At 34.8% G+C, this 20,031-nt stretch overlaps 4 protein-coding genes across 5 annotated transcripts; 1 reads left to right on the top strand and 3 right to left on the bottom strand.

Annotated features, from left to right (window-relative positions):
• Positions 1-862: 862 nt before the first annotated feature.
• LOC117931309 (uncharacterized GPI-anchored protein At3g06035-like) lies at positions 863-1,802 on the bottom strand. 2 transcript variants are annotated; one of them, XM_034852256.1, is made up of 2 exons: positions 1,612-1,802; positions 863-1,486 (listed from the first exon to the last, which is right to left on the bottom strand). In XM_034852256.1, the coding sequence occupies exons 1-2, from the start codon at positions 1,697-1,699 to the stop codon at positions 978-980; spliced, it is 597 nt and encodes a 198-aa protein (XP_034708147.1). In that variant the 5' UTR covers positions 1,700-1,802; the 3' UTR covers positions 863-977. The 2 variants fall into 2 exon arrangements, with proteins under 2 accessions (XP_034708147.1, XP_034708148.1); XM_034852257.1 differs by having other exon boundaries at positions 863-1,480.
• Positions 1,803-2,991: 1,189 nt separating this feature from the next.
• LOC117931152 (glucose and ribitol dehydrogenase-like) lies at positions 2,992-4,491 on the top strand. The gene is made up of 3 exons (XM_034852056.1): positions 2,992-3,592; positions 3,682-4,040; positions 4,136-4,491. Exons 1-3 carry the CDS (start codon positions 3,090-3,092, stop codon positions 4,156-4,158), a joined length of 885 nt encoding a protein of 294 aa, XP_034707947.1. The 5' UTR covers positions 2,992-3,089; the 3' UTR covers positions 4,159-4,491.
• Positions 4,492-4,960: 469 nt separating this feature from the next.
• On the bottom strand, positions 4,961-10,508 carry LOC117931364 (mevalonate kinase-like). Its single transcript, XM_034852332.1, has 5 exons — positions 10,178-10,508; positions 8,729-8,972; positions 8,394-8,647; positions 7,169-7,582; positions 4,961-5,355 (listed from the first exon to the last, which is right to left on the bottom strand). The coding sequence occupies exons 1-5, from the start codon at positions 10,461-10,463 to the stop codon at positions 5,234-5,236; spliced, it is 1,320 nt and encodes a 439-aa protein (XP_034708223.1). The 5' UTR covers positions 10,464-10,508; the 3' UTR covers positions 4,961-5,233.
• Positions 10,509-13,746: 3,238 nt separating this feature from the next.
• Positions 13,747-16,938, bottom strand: LOC117929762 (amidase 1-like). Its single transcript, XM_034850159.1, is given in 10 exon segments — positions 13,747-14,048; positions 14,051-14,066; positions 14,170-14,304; positions 14,410-14,578; positions 14,674-14,821; positions 14,905-15,087; positions 15,358-15,483; positions 15,600-15,724; positions 16,087-16,239; positions 16,622-16,938. Coding segments are annotated over 10 exon segments (1,299 nt in total). The 5' UTR covers positions 16,732-16,938; the 3' UTR covers positions 13,747-13,914.
• Positions 16,939-20,031: the final 3,093 nt, after the last annotated feature.

Here is a 20,031-nt window from a genome sequence, read left to right as displayed (position 1 = left end):
GTTTTTAAAGTGTAAAAAGAAACCCTTAATCTAATAGCTGAGATTTGATCAAAAAAACATTAGTTGGATAGATCCACCCTTACACTTGGATCGATCCAGAAATAGAGGAATGAAAGCTTTGCACCAAAAACCATTTTTCCCAACTTTCTAACACATTTAAACATTAAAACCGGGTTGATTCACACCCAATCACTCCATACTCGACTACATACCTCGGCCTCTTAGCAAAGTCTTAGTCTTCAAAGTCAAGTAGTCTGAATAGGAATAGGAAAACCGAGTTAGGAGACACTTAGGAATTTTGTCCAAAATTGCCAACCTAGCTAAACACTCACACAAAGGTTAAGGGTAACTTTAAATTGTTGAAGGTATAAGACGAACTTAGCTAATTACAAACTTTTTGATTCGTTTAGAGTTCATTTGATAATGAATTTAGAAAACGTTTTTATCACTTATAACACTTAAAAGTTTTTATCGTTTAAGTGTTAAAAAAATTACAAACATTTCTTAAAATCACCATGAAACACAGTCTTAACCTAATTATGAACTTTTGAATTGGTTTTTTTGAACAGGCTTGAGATCTAATCGGGTTGAAGTTTAAATGGGTTTGGAAATACACAGCGGCTCAAGCTTGCCCTACCTAAATTTGGGTCGAGTCAAGCTTGAGCCATTTTGGGCTTTTCTGAATCTGTCAGACTCAAGTATGCCCACCTAAATTTGGGCTTGGGAGCCATTTCGGGCTTTTTCAAACATGTTCGACCCAAGTCTGCCCTAACTAAATTTGGACGGGTCTTTTGACTCTTTTGGGCTTCAAACCCAAGTTGAACTCGGAATTCTATATATTACCATTCATACACATAAGAAATTAAGGGGGAAAAAACGCATTAACATTACACTGAAAACTGGTCATCAACCTGAAAAATAAAGCTACAAAAACAAAAGATTAAACAACCAAACACAGCCCTAACACCCCATCAGTCTCAGTTGATCACCATACCAACAAATAATCCCAAAAGCATAGCCACCAAGCAGGGGCTGAGCATCATCAAACCCAGCTCCATGGCAGCCCTGGAAGCCCCACTGAAGCTCCCCTCGATGCCATTGGTGCTGAGGACGGCCACCACCCAGTCGTCCTCTGACCCGACGCCGACGCCGGTGAACTTGCTGTCGTTGAGGTACCTGGAGTAGTGAGACTGGGTGAAGTTGGTGAGGACGAGGGTTGGGACCCTGTGGGGGACACAGACTTGCATGATGACACCGTCTCTGGTGTAGTTGATGTCGATTTTGCACTTCTTAAGGATGCTGGGGTAGTTGGCGAGCTGGAGCTGCGGGGTGGCGGGGACGGCAGCGGTGCAGGGCTGATGCTCTAATTCCCCGGCCAGCTCCTCCGCCAGGCACTCCGCCTTGTCGTTCTTGACCAGGGTCGAGAGGTTTCTGGCCGTTCTGTAGCTGTTGAGGCCTTGAAGAAGGTCGTCATCCTCAGCTGCATCTCAAGAAAGAAAGAAAAAGACAAGAGTGAAATGAATACCATGACCCACACTTGACATTCTCAACCATAAATACAAAAAGGTCATACGAAAGAGAGAAGAAGATGAAATTAAAGAAATTAATTACCATCACAATGGACTGGAGTAGATGTGAAAAGAATGGAGAGAGCAACCAGAAAGAAGGAGAGGGTACTGAGTTGAAGAAGAGAAGCCATTGTTGAGCTCTAAAACCAGAGGAGAGAGAGAGAGAGGAGGAAGAAGAGGATCAATAGTTCTGGTTTGGGTTGTGGGTTTGCATGTGGGGGTAGAGAGAGTGAAAACGAGTGTGGGGGGTTGGTTAAATAGGGAGAAAATAGGAGAGAAGGAAAGGGTTGAAGGTGTCAATTGGAAGAGCACTACATGTGGCCAACATGCAAAACTGCCTTAAGACCCACTTTTCTTGCTCTCCTTCCTCAGCCAAGTGTTCCCATCTCTGACTCTGTTAAACTCAACTTCTCATTAGGGTATGTTTGGTTGTCCGAGAATGTTGTGAGAAAATGAGAGAGAAAAAGAAAATACTGAAGGTATATATTTAGTATTTACTATGTTTGATTATTAATTATTTTCAAAAACATGTTTTTTTTTTTGTTGGGATTTGTTTGACGCTTTCCAAACATATTGAAAAAAAGAAAAAAAATTATTTTTAATAAATATTTAAAAACATTTACAACAGGATGACAACATATATTTTAATTGTTTTTTTCAATATGTTTTAATTGTTTTTTATTTTCAAATTTTAATATATATATATATATAATATTTTTATAAAAATAAATTATAAATATGTATCGTATTTATTTTTAATAAAATTTAATATTTTAAAAATAAAAATATGAAAAAAAATTTAAATTGAAAAAAAATTAAACATGATTGGACGAATGGGTATGAGAATTCTTATTCCAATCTTAACTCGTTTAAATTTTTTAATAAGGTTGAGAATTAATTTAAATAAATTGGAATAAGGGTCATCCCTCCCAAACTCCTGTATCGTTGCCATTAATTTTTGAAATTTATGTTTAAAAAATATAAATAACTATTTTTAAAAATTATCATAAGCACTATTTTTAAAAATCGTTTTTTACTAGAAATGTATAAAAGGAAAAGTCAAAATTCAAATCAATTAGAAAGATTTGATAGGAATTTTAGAAAACAAAATATAAAAATATATAGTTTAATAAAATATGAAAATTTTAATCCAGAACAATTTTTTCACAGTAAATTTAATTTAGTTTTTATTATAAAAAATAATAATTTAAGGGAAGCCCCATGAGCTCAGGCAAAGGGCCCATTTCGGAGGACGTGTCCGCCGCATGCGATCGACGCGACACGTAGACGCCAGGTCTGCCACGTATCCACACGCGCCGTTTCCACCTCACTATAAAGCCGAAAGCTTAGCTCCACCACCCCCATACCGCATAAATTTTCATGCTCTCTCGCATTCTCTCTTCATCGATACCACTCTCATCACTAGCTTGTGTCACTCACCTGAGATTGGAGTTTCCGCCTGTCCGTACAGGGTTACCAGCGACAAGAGATAACCCCAGAAGAGCACTGTTGCAGAGGACGATGGCTTCCGGCGGCGGCCAACAGTTTCCACCCCAGAGGCAGGGGAGGCAGCCAGGGAAGGAGCACGTGATGACCCCCACCCCGCAGTTTATCAACCCAGACTACAGGCCTGCCCACAAGCTCCAAGGCAAGGTGGCGCTGGTGACCGGCGGCGACTCTGGCATCGGCAGAGCCGTCTGCTACCTGTATGCGCTTGAGGGGGCCACCGTGGCCTTCACGTACGTGAAGGCGCAGGAGGACAGGGACGCGCAGGAGACGCTGCAGATGATAAGGAAGGCGAAGAGGGACGATGCGAAGGAGCCGATAGCGATAGCTGCGGATCTGGGGTACGATGATAACTGCCGGAGGGTGGTGGAGGAGGTGGTGGCGGCGTACGGGAGGATAGACATTCTGGTGAACAACGCGGCGGAGCAGTACAAGTCGTGCTCGGTGGAGGAGATCGACGAGGAGAGGCTGGAGAGGGTGTTCAGAACCAACATCTTCTCTTACTTCCTCTTGACCAGGTCCATGAACTGCTATTTTCTTTCTGTTTTCCCAGGAATCAAACACACCCACTAACTGATGACCGTTATTTGGTGATGATATATATTAGGCATGCTCTGAAGTATATGCAGGAAGGGAGCAGCATCATAAACACCACCTCAATCAATGCATACAAAGGAAACAATAAACTGATAGAGTATACATCCACCAAAGGTGCCATTGTGGCTTTCATCAGATCACTGGCGCTGCAGCTTGCACCCAAAGGCATTAGGGTTAATGGTGTGGCCCCTGGACCCATCTGGACTCCACTCATACCAGCCTCCTTCAATGAAGAGGAGTGTGCAAGGTTTGGGTCTGAAGTGCCTATGGGCAGGGCTGGCCAGCCATGTGAGGTTGCACCTTCATATGTCTTCTTGGCCTCCCATGCAGACTCCTCCTATATTTCTGGCCAAGTTCTCCACCCTAATGGTAAGTTTTTCTTTTAGGGTTTTAGAGATTTAAGCTTTTAAGATTTCAAGATGGGGTTTTGATGACTTTGTTTTGATGGGTTTTTGGTTTTGCAGGTGGGGTTGTGGTGAATGCTTGATGGGGTTTGCAAAAGGGAGAATTTGGTGTGTTCTTGGGGATTTGTGGATGAACAAGTCCTGGTATATAGAGATGGGTTTTGTTTGTAAGGAACTAGGGTTTTGATACTTTTGTGGCCTGGGGAATATGATGTGTTTGATCCATGAAATAAATGGAACTTTGGTTTGTGGCAAGAATTTGTCTGGTGAAGCTTTAGAATCTAACTTGGGAGACCTCCCATTAACCAGTGGGCTTAAAAGGCAGCAGTACCTTGGATATCTAACAGATTGATGAATGGAACATGTTCATCAGTGGCTTTTATTTGTGGTACATTTAATTGAAGATCATTTTTTGAGATGGGTCATATGCTCCTTATGAATTAATGATTTATTTTATTAAATATTTTAATAATTTAATAAAGAAGAAATCACAGAAACAATTTGAGCATCATCCAAAATTTTCCATTTGTCAAATTTTTTAAATTATTTTTTTTCATAAAATATATATTTTTTGAGAACTATTTTATAAAAATTGTTTTTGAATAACATTTCCAAGCAAACCCTATTAATTTTATATATTACATATATATAAAATTAATTTTGAAACCATTTTCGTTTTGTATGATAAAAATTTATTTGAAAACTTAAAATATTTTTAATATTTTTGAATATATTTTAAAAATAATTTTTATATCTAATATTTTATTTATTATGTGCCACCTACTGAAAATCAATGTTCGTCTTGACCAATGACCAACCGGACTACTTGGGGTTTCTTTCATCAATACTTTTTTGAGAACCATACATAACCTTGAAGCCAATACCTCAAAATAAAAGAGTAGATTTACTGCAAAGGAGAAAGGACTCGTTAAAAGCTTGCAGTGTGTGCTACAATTAAACTACAACCTTACAACATGAAGGAGGATCAGGCCATTATTAAGAATTCATACAGTCATTTTCTTTTATCATAATGTCCATGAACCAGGAAGAATGGTTATTCCTCCTTGACTCCAAAATTAATGTACACAGAAACACAACAGCATCAATGAAATATAGCTGTTACAAGCTTACTGTGCTTCATTGCTTCCTCCGAGAAAATCAGGATGAACAACTACCAAAGCAAATCTCAACACCATTCCCGCCGATTCCAGCTATAAGACATTGGAATTCACATGACTCCAACGCAGCTATTACTTTATTAACAACCGTTCCTGATAGCACTTGTATCATGTAGTCAAGGGGAACGAATGAAGAAAGAGAAAGAGAAAGAGAGAGAGAATGACATTTAGAAACATGAAATATTGGTTTGTATGACTACAGCCACATTGAAGCTGAGAAAATAACATGTTTCTGTGGCCATATATGGATTGTCAAACTTAATTTGTTCGACTGCTGCCTAGTTTCATTTTCCTGTCATTATTCTGAATTGTAACATATATGAGATTGTCCCTACAGCCAAGCAAATTGTTTCTGAAAGAGCTTTCAGTCATGTGCACTTGCATGAGGGCAAAAAATGATGAGGGTTATCAGTTCTAGGCAAAATCTGTCTAAATCTACCATGATTGCTCCTGTTTACTACCAGCAGCTTGAGCTCTGTTCAAATTGTTTCTACTTGAAAGACCCATTTACAAAAATCTTAGACCAGCTCTAAATCAAGCCCTCTCAACTATTTGAGTCTGCCCACATGAAGCTATTTAGCTACTTTTCTTATCTAATCCTCAGCACCGGAGTCACATTCCTTGGGATTTCCATTTTACAACCAAGTCTAAGCTTCTTGAAATGACAAACCAAATGACCCACTCATCACCCTTCTCTTACCCCATCTCTAGCTAGATTCAATTCCTTAGGATTGTCAAGCAGTTTGCTATTATGGTCCTTTCAAGTTCTTACACTCCCAACTAAAGCCAAGTACAGATCCATTCATCAAATATTTGCATTAACCAGGTAAGTTCTGTGGGCACGCAACCAAAAAATTCTGTTTGTCTCAATTTAAACAAGGATTCCGACTCATTATTCTAATTTTCTCCTAGTTCTAGGAAAAGTTTTGAGCTCTATGCTAAGGATTTTATTCATCTGCAAAGTAGTAGCCCCAAAACAAATCAAACTAGATGCATGAAACTTCATTTATAGCATAATATTAGGCACATATGGCAAACCTATTCAATGAAGCAACCTGCCTCTGTAAGAATCAAAATTGTACATACGAGGTACCAAGGCAAATAAAGGGGAAAATCACATATATTTTCAGAAACAATTAATGCCTCCAAACAATAGTTGTCAACTTGCATATAGTAATCAATTTCCAATATTTCTGTATGGTGTACCATAAAAGAAATTTCGTTATAAAACAGATATATATATTGCAACAATGAGGGACAAAGCTATAAATAAACAATTTCATAGAAGATATAATGTTTGAAAAGGCAAAAACATATATTGAATCGTATTATTCGGATGCACACATTAATGACATTTCATTGCATTAATTCATTATAAAATCCACAAAGGTAAACCTACTAACTTTTACTTATGCTTTCTAGTTTCAACTAGTTTATAACTAGCTAATAATATAACAAAGGTTCCAAGCAGTCTGCAACCAATTCACCAAAAGGAATACACATGCAAGTATAAATTAATGCTTCCATGCACTATTATTACAGAAACCAAGTCTCAAAACCTTGTAAAGGAAATGTCAAACCACTCCTCACTGGATGCAACATGAGTTAGATGTTTTTAACTTTTATTACAGAAAGCAAGCCTCAAAATCTTAAATTACCTTATAAATAATTCTACTCTTCTTTTTAAATGTTCAAAAGTAAATTCTCTTATAACTATTAAATGGAAAAATCTGTGTGCGTCATGTATGTATCCTATCGTATATTGCATGTCTTTTCTACAAATATGCCCCTAACTAATATTTAATCATGGAATTCATTATAGAATATAAAAGCATGCAATGGGAAAAGATTGAAATTAAGGGTGCCATCACAAGAATGATACCACCAAATATAAACAGAATTTGAAAATGGATACGGGTTGGCAATAGCGTCAAAACACAGCCTCCACCCCCAGCTCCTGTCAGCTTTGAAGCCAACTTGTATTTCAATGTTGTTCGAAGCACAGTTTCTATGGAAGCATGGCTGACCCCCATACATTGGAGCAAACCTTGATTCATTTCCATCAACTCTCCTAGCTTCTCTTCCTTCTCAGTTATGGAGAGCTCATCAGGAGCTGGAGACTGAATGATATTGGACAATTCCTCGCTGATAAAGTCAACTGCGTTAAACACAGCTTTCATGGCATTTGGATGCCTTAAGGTCCTCTCTGAGACACCAGCAACTAATGCTTTTGTGTTCCTCCCAACTTTTGTGTTGGTAACAAGCATTTTGAGTGGCATATTGGAGGATAAGCGCGTCAAACTACCTGACTTGAACTTGATCATGTTGCCTGTTTCATAAACCTTTTTTATCACATAAATATTTAAAAAGAAGCAACCGCCTAGGATTTTCAAGATAAAAAAAACTACATATTCTTTGGTTAATAAAATAAAAGCATCTTATTGCGCTGAATGAAAGATCCAGATATTGACAGTTCTTTTTTTTATTCTTGTTATATCATTCTCTGCACAAGACAATGTGTGCATGCGGATTGGTGTGTGACAAGGAAAGAGGTGACAAATTGCTTTGAAATTTTTAAAGCTTCTAAAACAATTTTTTTTTCTTTTTAATAACCGAGGAATCTTTCATGGCCAAGCCCTTAAAACTCTCCATGGGGACCCAAACCTTGGGGTGCTGACTGCCTTGCAACAATTAGCACCAGTTAAATTCAAGGTATTATCAATGATTGAATTCGAACCCAGGACCATGTCAAACATATGCTACATGACCTAGTGTTATCATATAAATTTCACCAGCTCACAAATTACATAAGTACATCAGAAACAAATTCCAAGGATTTGGAATTCCTAAATTATTGGAGGGAAATCCTAAATTATTAGAGAGAATTCCACGACAGCAACACAGACATCCTTTTCCACAAAATGCACTGCATTTGTAAGTTTTTCTCAAAATACTTGCCATTTTTTATAAACCACCATTCTTTCAACTCTTTTACTATGAAAGCTTATTAAATTCCAACTTGTTCCAGACATCAAATAGCGGCCAGATCCTAGTCGGGAAAAAGAGGGAGACTGATTGTACATAAAATGTTGAAAGACAACAATTATAAATTTATCTACACTATCAGAAAGATTCCTTACCAAATGTGCTAACCGAATTGTCAATTCCAGATGGCTTTCCATGAATTATCTTTTCACCTTCAAAGGCCCATTTGTTTACCAATTCAAGCTCATTCTCCCCAAATACCGACCAACCTTGGTGGCTAAAATCTAGACTTGCAGAATCTGACAATGCAAGCAGGGCAGCTGAGAGTGAAACACACAATGAGGCAGATGAACCCAATCCTGAACCAAGTGGAAGCTCAGAAGTGATGACCACTGTAGCAGGCTTAAACCTGAGACATAAGGAACCAAATCAGAAAAGCAAACAATAACAGGGGAATAGTTGACAATAGAAACTAATAATCAGGGAATACCCTTGGATACAGGTGTACAGCCAGAGAAAGGCGGACACTCCAGAAGCAAGTCCAATTTTTGCCTCTGGAATGTTCTGTTCTATAAGTAGAGCTGCAATCAATTTAATGAACTCTGGAGTGCATGTTGTAGGCGTCGACGAGAAGGGACAACCTACTTCTTGTAGTACTTCTTTGATTCTTTCAATTGACCATGAAAATTCCAATGCCATATCCTTGAGATGGAGTTTTAAGGTATGATCATCGTCTATTAAAAATACTAATTAGAGGTACAGTCAACAGAAAACCAAGAAGAAATGAACAAAACCATATCAGGAAGAAGAGAACATACTATATCAGATCCATATCCGACTGATCATCATTTGATAATTGGCATCAATTTTTTTTTTAACAAATGTAATAGTCTGAAATATATTGAACATAAGTAAAAGAATAACATTTCTACAATCCACTCTGACCACAAACATTAGCACAAAATCTTAAAATGCATTTTTTTTTCTTATCATCTATTTTGGCAAAAACAAATCAATGCAATCTTGAAAAATTTACTGCAGTGATTTTTCTTTTCTTTTCTTTTTTTACAAAAAATAGTAGCTTAGAGAAAAAAAAATCAGAGCAAAAATGTTTTCAAATAAAACCATTAATACAAAACCTGAACAATGTCCTCTCAATCATAATTTGCAGCAAATCCCAATCAATCCAATGCAAAATTTCATCTATGCAAAAGTTAGCTCATGGATAAAGATTCAAACAATGGAAACCTCAATATTGAAAAGATTTACTTGCCTACATCTTTTTGAGCAACCAAACAGATCATTATCATCACAGTTTCCATCATCATCGATCACTCTCCTAATTCTTACCGAAAGAAGGAAAAGAAACGGGTTTCTTCTGATCATCATTTCAACAAAAATCAATTGGAGCTCCCAAACCCTCTTTTCCCAGGAGACACAAATAATTAATCACTCTTCATCATCATTAATCACCCTACTAAACAGATAATTTCTACCAAACCAAATTAATTAGAGCTTCCAAACCCGTCTTTTTCATAGACATACAAAAAAATAACAAAGACGATATTTAAAACTTTTCTCTTTTTCCATTTCCCACACTTTCTGAGCAATCAAACACAGCGCCACTAATCCATCTCCTATTACCAACAAAAAAAAATTATAGATTCAAACAAAACTCGTGCAAGAAAGGACACAAAAGGGCGTTGGATTCACCGGAACGACTTATAACCAATCAATGACCCAATATTAAAAGATCCACCGTCTTCCTTTCCCACATTTGTCTGAATCATCACAATTAGAAAAAAGCAAAAGGAGAAAAAATTCAACGGAATATAAAAAAATTCACTTTCTTTCCCTTTTCCCATATTTTCTGAGCAACCAAACAAGCCATGATCATAACTCTAAAAACAAAAGGAGAAAAAAAGATTGACGGGTGCACCAGAAATGCTATGAAATCGAAGAGAAACGTGGGTGTAGAGATTGATAGAAGCGGCCACCGCCGCGGATCCGTGGACGACGGCGTGTTCGCCAGCGAGGATGATCTTCCCGGGAGCTCGAGCTCTGACCTCCATTCTAGTTGGAACTTTGGAAGAACGAATTGAAGTGATGGAGATTCGTGGGTGTGGATTGGAATTTGTATTTACGAATATTTGATGGGTGATTGGATCACACCGCTGGAAGTTAGAGCTGGGAATGGGAGAGACAGTGACGGAGAAGAGACACATATGCTTGACTTCGTTTGTTTTAGGCCCTTTGGGTGTTAACACTCCCTGACACTCCCCCCACTTGAGGTGGTGGCGCGTGGAATTCTTTGATGGCATTGTCACCACAAATTTTCAAACCTATACTTACCCAAGTCGATTTTTCATGATTTTTCTTCATTTTATATAAATTTAATCATGAGTTTCTAAAAATAGTACATAAATTGATACTAAATGTGTACGCGCCAGTGAGTGGAGCGTGGGTTTAGAGTTCACAAGCCGGAAATAATTCAAAGCTTCAACCTTGAGTACATGTCTATATATTTGGTTTGAAGCTTTGAGTGAACACTATTATGGCACTCTCCATTCTCATACTCTCACCCACCTTCATCGCGAACCACGGGCTTGTTGGTGGGCCCATTTCAAGTCCACTCAATTTGGGGGTGATCACAAAATTGGCCCTTTTTGATCATTTTTTGTGACAATGATGGATTGCTTTGACAATGGGCCGGCATGGGCTTGACCTCTCTTTGGTGAAGTATTTGGATAGTTGGGTTTACATTGAAAGATAATTTTGGTCATAGTCCTAGTGAAGAAAGATGTTTTTGGCACTTGAAAAAAAAAATTATTTCTTCTTATTTTTATAAACGTGTTTTAAAGTCATAAAATTCTTTGAGTTTGACATAGACCATACTATACCAATTATCATTGTTGGTCTTTGAGAAAAAAAAAATGCAATTTTGACAATAAGAAGCTTCATTGGCTATAAGAAGGATGTATGTTACATCCACGAGCCCTATAGACTAAGATGGTGTTTGTTTTTTTGGCTTTTTGCTGAAAACCATTTAGTTTTAGAATTTAGGTTGTTTGTTTTTTTTACTTTTTCATGACTTATTATAAACTTTTTACTAAATAGAAAAAGCCAATATATGTAGCTTTTTCTAAATAGAAAAAATAACACAATGGTTTTTTTTAGTTTTTAATACTTAATAGAAATAAAATACTATAAAAACAAACAACCTCATATTTAATACTATTAAGTATTAAAGTTCTATTTAGAATTAAGTAAAAAAACAAACACCACCTAAGACATGGGCGTTGTATTGGATGGAAGGGTGAATATGATATCTCCCCACCTCATATCATTTGAGGCCACATGAGGGTATCATAGTGCAAGAAGGATGAAAGTAATATCCCTTATCATACCAAACATGAATACCATATGTAGTGTTTCGTATTACCTATGGAATGAATGTAAAAGAGCCATATATGGAGGGTTTTCACAACACACTATCGAGGTCTTTTCTTGAGGGCGTAGGCCCAATAAAGAAGTAAAACTATTGTCAATTGGTGGGACATGTGTGCACTACTATAACTCTAAACCCAACAATATTAGGTGGAGAGTGGGGCTATGACAAAATGGTATTGATATTCGATTGGAAGTGTGTTAGCGATGACGCTAGGCTCCAAGGGGGGCGGTATGTAGTGTCTCACATCGCTCGAGGAGTGGATGAGGAAGAACCATATATGGAGGGTTTCACAACACTCTATCAAGGCCTTTTCTTGAGGGTGCAGGTCTAATAAAAAAGTAAAACCAAACCAAACAATATCCGGTAAAGAGTGAGGTTGTGACACCATAAGTCACAATAAAGATGTCATATTGCATAAAACAATAGGTTTGATATTCCTAGTCACTTCAAATCTTTGAGAAAAGAAGTTTTACACACTTATACACCCTTCAAAATGTTTTAAAACATTGCAAACTTGATCTTGGGATCCTCAAGAATCCCTAACTTACCTAATGTTATAACATTTTTATATTCACTCAATTGCAACCTTCTCCGTATATGTCTTATTAATTCTATAGCTACACATGAGAGTTATAGGATTAAGACCCGATTAAAATCAATTTTTAAGAAATCAAAAGCTCTTTTTTTAAAAAAAAAAAAAAGGAAAAAAAGAAAAATAAGTTATGACTCAAATAAAATCGAATATGAAAGTTAGGAAAATTTTATTTTTTCATGTTTAATAAAATTTTTACAATGTTAACATTTCCTTTAAAAAAATTATAATTTGGACTTCGATTTCAACTTCCAACTAAAACAAGAAATAAAAAGCTATGGTGGAGGAAACCTAAAAATATCATAATGGGTCGAATTTGTAATTATAAATGAAAAATGTGTCATTTATATAAATTAAAGAGATTGAATTATCTTGAATTTGTGATAGGTTTTAAACTTTACAAGTATTTTGACCCACTTATATAATTTCATACAAACTTATTTGTGAAGCTTTGAGTTCTACCATTATTTTGTGAAGACTTTTTTTAGATCTGTCTTTAAAAATATTTTTTATTTATTTTGATTTTGTCAAAAACAGAAATTATAAATTTAATTTATATAATGTAAACTAAATTTAATTCACCTCATATTAAAAATTAAAATAATTTTTAGTTACAAATAAATTAAAAATAAATAGTTTTTAATAAATATGAATATTAATAATATAATAAAATTATAAATTATATATATATATATATATATATATATATATATTTTATAAATATTATAAAATATAGATATTAACATTAATTGATTTATTTTGTTAAAAATAAAGAATAATTCTTCAAAATTAATAATTAATAATACTATTATATTTTAAATGAATATAAAAACAAATAATATTTAATTTTTAAGAAATAAATGAGCCAAATTTTTCATTATAAACTTACATTTATTACTCAATTATCAAGATGACATTTTCAATTATTTTATTTAATTTATAATTAATCAATTTGTTTTTTGAATTTTAATTATTCTTAAAAATTACAATATTTATTAAAAATTTTAAAATATTAATTATGTCCATTAGTTTTCATAGTGATTATATGTATATATTTTTTTTGAGTTTGAAATTATTTTTAAAAATTATTAAACTTATTAATACATATAATACAAAGTTTCACTTGATTTGAAATTCATTTTCTCTAATAAAAAAAATTGGAAGAACAATTTTTTATTTTACTTTGTTTTTTAAAATTGTTTTTAAAGAATAACAACCAAATAGTGGTATTATTATTTAGAAAAAAATCCTCAAGGATTTTTTTTAAATGAAAATAAAAATTATTTCAAACTATCTACAATTTAAATTTTTTTAAATAAAATAAAAATAATTATTTTAAACCTTATATATGATATTATAGACAATTTTTTTTTTTCATTTTCATTTTTACTTAACATTGAAATGGAAAAAAAATTATCATTCCAACCTTACATTCCTACCAAATTCATTCCTATTCAAGAGGGAATAGGATCAAACAAAATATTCATTTCCATTCTTCATTCCTGTGTACCAAACACACCCCATATGTGTGAATAGAGAGAAATGCAAAGCACAAGACATGCAAAACAGAGCCTTGTTATTCAAGTTGGTACTAGAGTTTAGAACTGAATAGTACAAAGAGATTCAATTGAGCTCAGTAACTTGTTTTCTCTGCTACTTCAACCTGTTCTTTGATACTGCCATAAAGGGTCTGAACAAGATTGAGTAGAAAGCCATCAGAACCATGTTTTGCCAACAAGGAAACTGCCACAGGAAGATTGTCATACAGCCCAATGGTATGCTCACCTGTGGATTGAACCATTTCCCAAAAGTGAATAAAAATTTCCCAAATGACTGATGATAATCAAGGAAAAGATAAGATCACAATGGGAGAGAAAGAGAGGATCACCTGGCAAAAACCAGACACCCCAGCAATGGACAGCAAGCTAAAAGCCCTGGCACGAAAACTTTCAAGTGTAGTAGGGTCTGTTTGCAGCTTTGGTGGAGGCCCAGGTACCGTTGGCAGCACAAGGACACCAGAATCCTAAGATTAATGCAGGCAAAGGTGAATTCATGGAGAAATGGTGTCTTCTATTTTGTTGGTATAGCTGCTTGTGTGAGTTTTGGGAGAGAGAGATGGAGAGAGTACCCCAAGAAGATCAGTAAGAGCCGAGCGAAATTCAGTCTTCAGAGACTGGCAGACATCAATTTTTTCATCTGTTGTCCCTAGGGCTTCCCATACTCTTTCTCTGATTCCAGGCCCTAAATCAGGTTGAACTTCACGGACCCATTCTCCATGGTTATTCTTGAACTCATACCTATGCTTCAAGATCATCAACAGCACTCCAATTATCATTCAAGCACATTGTTGAATCCACTAAGAATCCAACAGAAAAGGGTTCAGGATCTGTACCTTTGAAGCAACCTCATGGTGGTTGAAAGGGCTGCCAAGGATGGTATATTGTACTCTTGTGTTTGATTTTCTTTACTCATAAAAGGCTTCAAACTTGTAACTTTGTCCTCTACATAGTCCCCAAGGCTTACATGCTTGACAATATCACCTGCACTAGTAAATACAGAAAGTGTCATCTCACTCCATGATAATGAAATCTAGAGTTTTGTAGTATGTAGTCAAACTACTTACTCCCAAATAGCTTCTCCACTGATTTGACAAGAACTTGAGTTACTCGATCAATTGGAATGCTGAGGAGGCGGAAACAATCTTCAGGAATGATAATCTGACTAGGTTTGACAGGATTAACATCAGGGAATGGCAGCAAGACATGTCCAACTCTGTTCAAGATCTCAGGATCCCTAGCAAACCATCCTGGGAGTGAACTTGGGGTCAAAGAAATGAGATCAAAATTGAAAGAGTGCTACAAGTTTAGGAGCTCATAATTCATGAAACATTAGACTAAACACAACACACATTACCTACCAGAAAAGTAAAATAAGGGAAAATTTTCATGAGAATTCAGCTACATGTTCAGCTTCATAGCAGAAAGATGTTTGAAATGTCGCATTGGTTGTCATTCAGACAATTTAATTGGAGAAAATCAGGCAGAAGGTATTAAGTCATTATATTGTTGGTTCTTACCTACAGTATCAAAACTTTGTGCCATAGGAATGACTCCTGTAGTAGAAACAACACCATGTGAAGGCCGGATGCCAAAGATTCCACAGTATGATGCAGGGACTCTTATGCTTCCTCCAGTGTCAGTACCTGTAATGGAGGAAAAACTCTGGTTCAACTAATTAACATCATAAAAAGAATTGCTCAGAAGTTCTCCAAGATTTAAGAAAAATAAAAGAGAAAAAAAACGAAAACTAAAAGCTTACCTAGGGAGAAATCCACAAGCATTGCACCAACTGCAACAGCAGATCCACTAGAAGATCCTCCAGGTACCCGATCCGGTGCCTGTGGATTTGTGGGTGTGCCATAATGCTTGTTTTCTCCATTTATACTGCCAAAAAATAGTCATTTCTGCCACATTATTCAAAAAATATGCCCTGAATTTTCAAGAGACCTTTATGTGAAGATGAAAAACCAGGTGACAGCCTTAAACCATTTGAAAAGCATTTGGAAATCAGCTGAGATTGAATTGATTTGACTTTTATTGGATAGCATTCAAATGCACTGGTTCATCAAGAAGAGTATAGCAATTTCTAAAATGGATTCATGACAAAAAATTTGAGCTGATATTCGTTCCCGAGTTCCAAAATTGATAAGTCTTCAAATTTCATCACAATTATAGGCATCTCATGCAACAAGATTTAATCCTTTAAGCCAAATGAGCAAAATTCGAATTGGGTTCTGCACTCTAACCTGTATGCCATTTCATCCATGACAGTCTTACCAACACATGTGGCACCTCCTTTTAGAACAGCCAAAACCGACGGAGCCGTCAACATGGCTGCCTGATGAGTCCTTGCCCAATCAGGATTCCCAAACCCAGTCACATATCCATCCACATCAAATCTGTTCCAAAATTTCCCCAAAAATGAAATAGAGAAAAATCACTTGAAGTATGTAAAAACAATTTGGATAAAACCCAGTTGCTGAAACTGATCAATGAGTTGCAACACATAAGAACAAGCATGACAAACTCTACAAATTTCAAATTCTCAAAGGGGAAGGAGTAAAATCATTTGAATTATGATCATGTGTGTAATCCTAAAAGAGAATATAGATAAAACCCAGTTTCTGAAATTGATGAATGAGTACGGAACACAGAGAAACAGTACTTGTATGCAGATTTTCTATGTGCCCACATAGGAGAAGAGTGATATTATGAGTTTAATCAAAGAAATTGATTGAATCAGATTACAGATTGGAATGAGAGTTGTGTGGAGGAACTCACATGTCTTTAACTGCAAAGGTGAGGCCATTTAAGGGAAGTTCATGGGAAGAAGAGCTTGGTTGTAGAATGAATCTCTCCATGAAAGCTCCATAGTCGGAGGCTTTTGCCATCTCTCTGCTACTGTTCTCTCACTAGCTCTTCAGTCAGTTCCGTTTGTTATCAGCCTTGGATTGGTCCGGCAATTGTGGTCCAATGGCCGTTCTACCCTTATGATTCTTGGTAATTATGGTGTTCTTATGAGTGTGCTTGCCAGTTTTCTACAAGGGGATAGGGGCATTTGGGTACTTTGATTGGCCAATACTTGATTCCTCCGAGAAGGGTGGGGATTGGATGAAGGAGAAGGTGTAAGGACCCTTGTGCCCTTTATCATTAGGATGTTGAGTTGGCAACATATGGCCCTGACTCCTAAGAAGCATATGGAGGGCAAAATGGGAAAGAAATGGAGCATTTTTAGATTTGATGAGTTACCCCACCAACCAAATCACTCCACGTCACCTTAATGAAATCCATGTCATGAATTTACAAATTATTTATAGCACTATGCTTTTGAGGGAAAATGCTGACAACATTTAAAAAAAACAACTACAAATAACTCAAAATTATTCTAAAAAGTAACACACTTTTAAAAAATATATGAAAAAATTTAATAATAGTGTTAAAAAAAGGCTTCTTCCTTTTTGTTTTTTTATAAAGAATAGAATGCCAAAAATTCCGAGGCTAGGGTACATTGGATTGATTGGATATAATCATATAATAGGATAAGAAATATATATATTATTTTCAATTAAATGTAATATTTTTAAATATTATATTTAATGGATATAAAATTTTAAGGTAATATATCCAATTAGATATGTTATTGTGGACCCTGCATTTCGTTGGATGCGTTCCCACTCGATAGCGAACTCGATTTTAATTTGAAAAAAATGGTTTTTATTGATTAAGAAAATGATTTGGAGTCGCCACTTATTTTTGTTTTATTTTTAAAAGGGTAAATAAAATAAGAAAGAAAACCCTAAATGCGACTCCTTATTTTGGAAAAGGTGATCTACCAAAAACCGGATCGGGTTCGGGGGTCAGGTTACTTATCGGGAAGGTACGGTAAAAGACCATAATACCCCTCTAAGTCCCTAAAGTCGGGTCTCTACTAATAAAATGAAGCTGACGTGGCAATTGACGAGTTAATAAATGAATATCCTGAATGATCATGCACACATAAGAGTCGAGACATGCATAGACAACGATTAGAGGGAAAATGGGTACATACCTGGGCAACGAGCCGCCATGCGCTATCAATAGAGAGGGTTAGTATACAATTTAAGAATAATCGCATGTATGTCGGAGAGTAGGGTAAATCAATCACATATGATAATCAAAGCAAGCGACCAATCAATCAATCATAAAGTCACCCATGTTGGGCCCCCACCAAAGCCCGTTTATTTAGCATGACTTAATGTCCCCGATTCCATTATTCTGGAATTATGAAAAATTCGTTCACGCATACTAAAACCAAGAGGAGTAGAAGATCATTTGAAAGCCAGAGCGGAATTAAAACTATTCGGGAGAAAATTAGATTTTTGAAATTTAATTGAAAAATTGGAATCTCGAAGATCATTAGAAAATTAGAGTTTTAAAGTTTATTTGGATATTAGACTTTTAGAGATTGAATGTGATAATGAAAATTTTTAGAAACTGAATTTGAAAGAGGTTGGAATTTTGAAAACAATTTGAGGGTTCGGGATTTTAAAGAAAGATTAAGTTGCGAAAATTGGGACTTTGGGAGTTGAATTTTGAAAGAGATCAGAATCATAAGTTATTTGAGAAGTAGAAATTATGAAAGTTGATTTATGAAAATTGGAAATCTCGAAAATCATTTGAAGACGGACTTTTTAGAAATGAACAAATAAAATGGTAATAAAAATAATAATGATAACAAATGAGTAACTGGGTAAATACGGTAATTGGAACATTAGGAACTGAAAATTAAGTTCGGAGATAGGACACTTGGAGTTTTAGATAGCTAAATTTAGAAATCGAAATTTTGAAGAATTAGACTTTAATGATTGAGATTTTTAAGAGAAATAAATGGATAAATATGGAATAATGTTATTAATTAATCAAAACGGTATTTGGACGGATGAATAGTGAATAGTGGGGTTTGTGAGATTAAAAATTAAATTAGAAAATCGGATTTTGATGAAAGTGATATTTGAACGGATGAAAGTGAATAGTGGGATTTTGAAAATTAAGTTTGAAAGTCGGATCTTTGAATAATTGGACTCTAATTATTGGAATTTTTAGAAGAAAGAAATAAGTAAACGTGAAATTTATAACAATGATAACAAAGATGATATTTGAATGAATAAAAGTGAATGGTGGAATTTTTGAGTCTAAAGGTTAAATTTGGAAATCCAGTTTTGAAGAATTGAATTTTAATGATTGAAATAAATAAATAAATAAATATGGAATAATGATACTAATTAACAAAAATAATGTTTAAACGAATAAAAAAAAAAGAGTAGCGGAAATTTTCTAATTGAGAATTTGAATTAGGCATTGGATTTTAAAGGATATGACTTTGAATAAATAGGTAGGTATGAGATTATAATACTAATTAACGAGAATAATATTTAGGTGAATAAAGATGGATAGTAGAATTTTTGGGATTGAAGTTTTAATTCAGAAATTGGATTTTTGAAGAATTGGACCTTATATAAATAAATAGATATGGAACAAAAATCCTAATTAACAAAAATAACATTTAGACGAATACTGAAATTTTTGGGACTGAAAATTGAATTAAGACATGGGGTTTTCAGAAGATTGGACTTTGAATAGATATAGAATAATGATTCTAATTGATGAGGATAAAATTTAGACGAATTGTAGAATTTTTAGGATTGAAAAATTGAATTAAGACAAGAGATTTTTGAAGAACTAGGTTTTAAATAAATAGATGAATATGAGATAATAATTCTAATTGATAAAAATAAGATTTAAACGAATTACTAAAAAATTAAACTAAGACAGTAGATTTTTGAAAGATTAGACTTTGAATAACTAAATAAACATGAGATAATAATTCTAATTGATGAAAATAAGATTTAAACAAATATTTGAAGAATTAAATTAAAACATAGGATTTTTGAAGGATTAGACTAGATGGATAGATGAATATAAGATAATAATTCCAATTGATGAACATAAGTTTTAAACGAATATTTGAAGAATTAAATTAAAGTATGAGATTTTCTTGATGGATTAGACTCTGAATAACTAATAAATACAGGATAAAGATTCAATTTATAAAAATATGATTTAAACAAGTATTTGAAGAATTAAATTAAAACATGAGATTTTTGAAGGATTAGGCTAGATAAATAAATGAATATATAGGATAATAATTCCAA

Source organism: Vitis riparia, chromosome 14, assembly GCF_004353265.1.
Source record: "Vitis riparia cultivar Riparia Gloire de Montpellier isolate 1030 chromosome 14, EGFV_Vit.rip_1.0, whole genome shotgun sequence".
Taxonomy (NCBI): Eukaryota; Viridiplantae; Streptophyta; class Magnoliopsida; order Vitales; family Vitaceae; genus Vitis; species Vitis riparia.
Note: the sequence above shows the minus strand (reverse complement) of the source record. Positions and strands in the feature narration are given on the sequence as shown.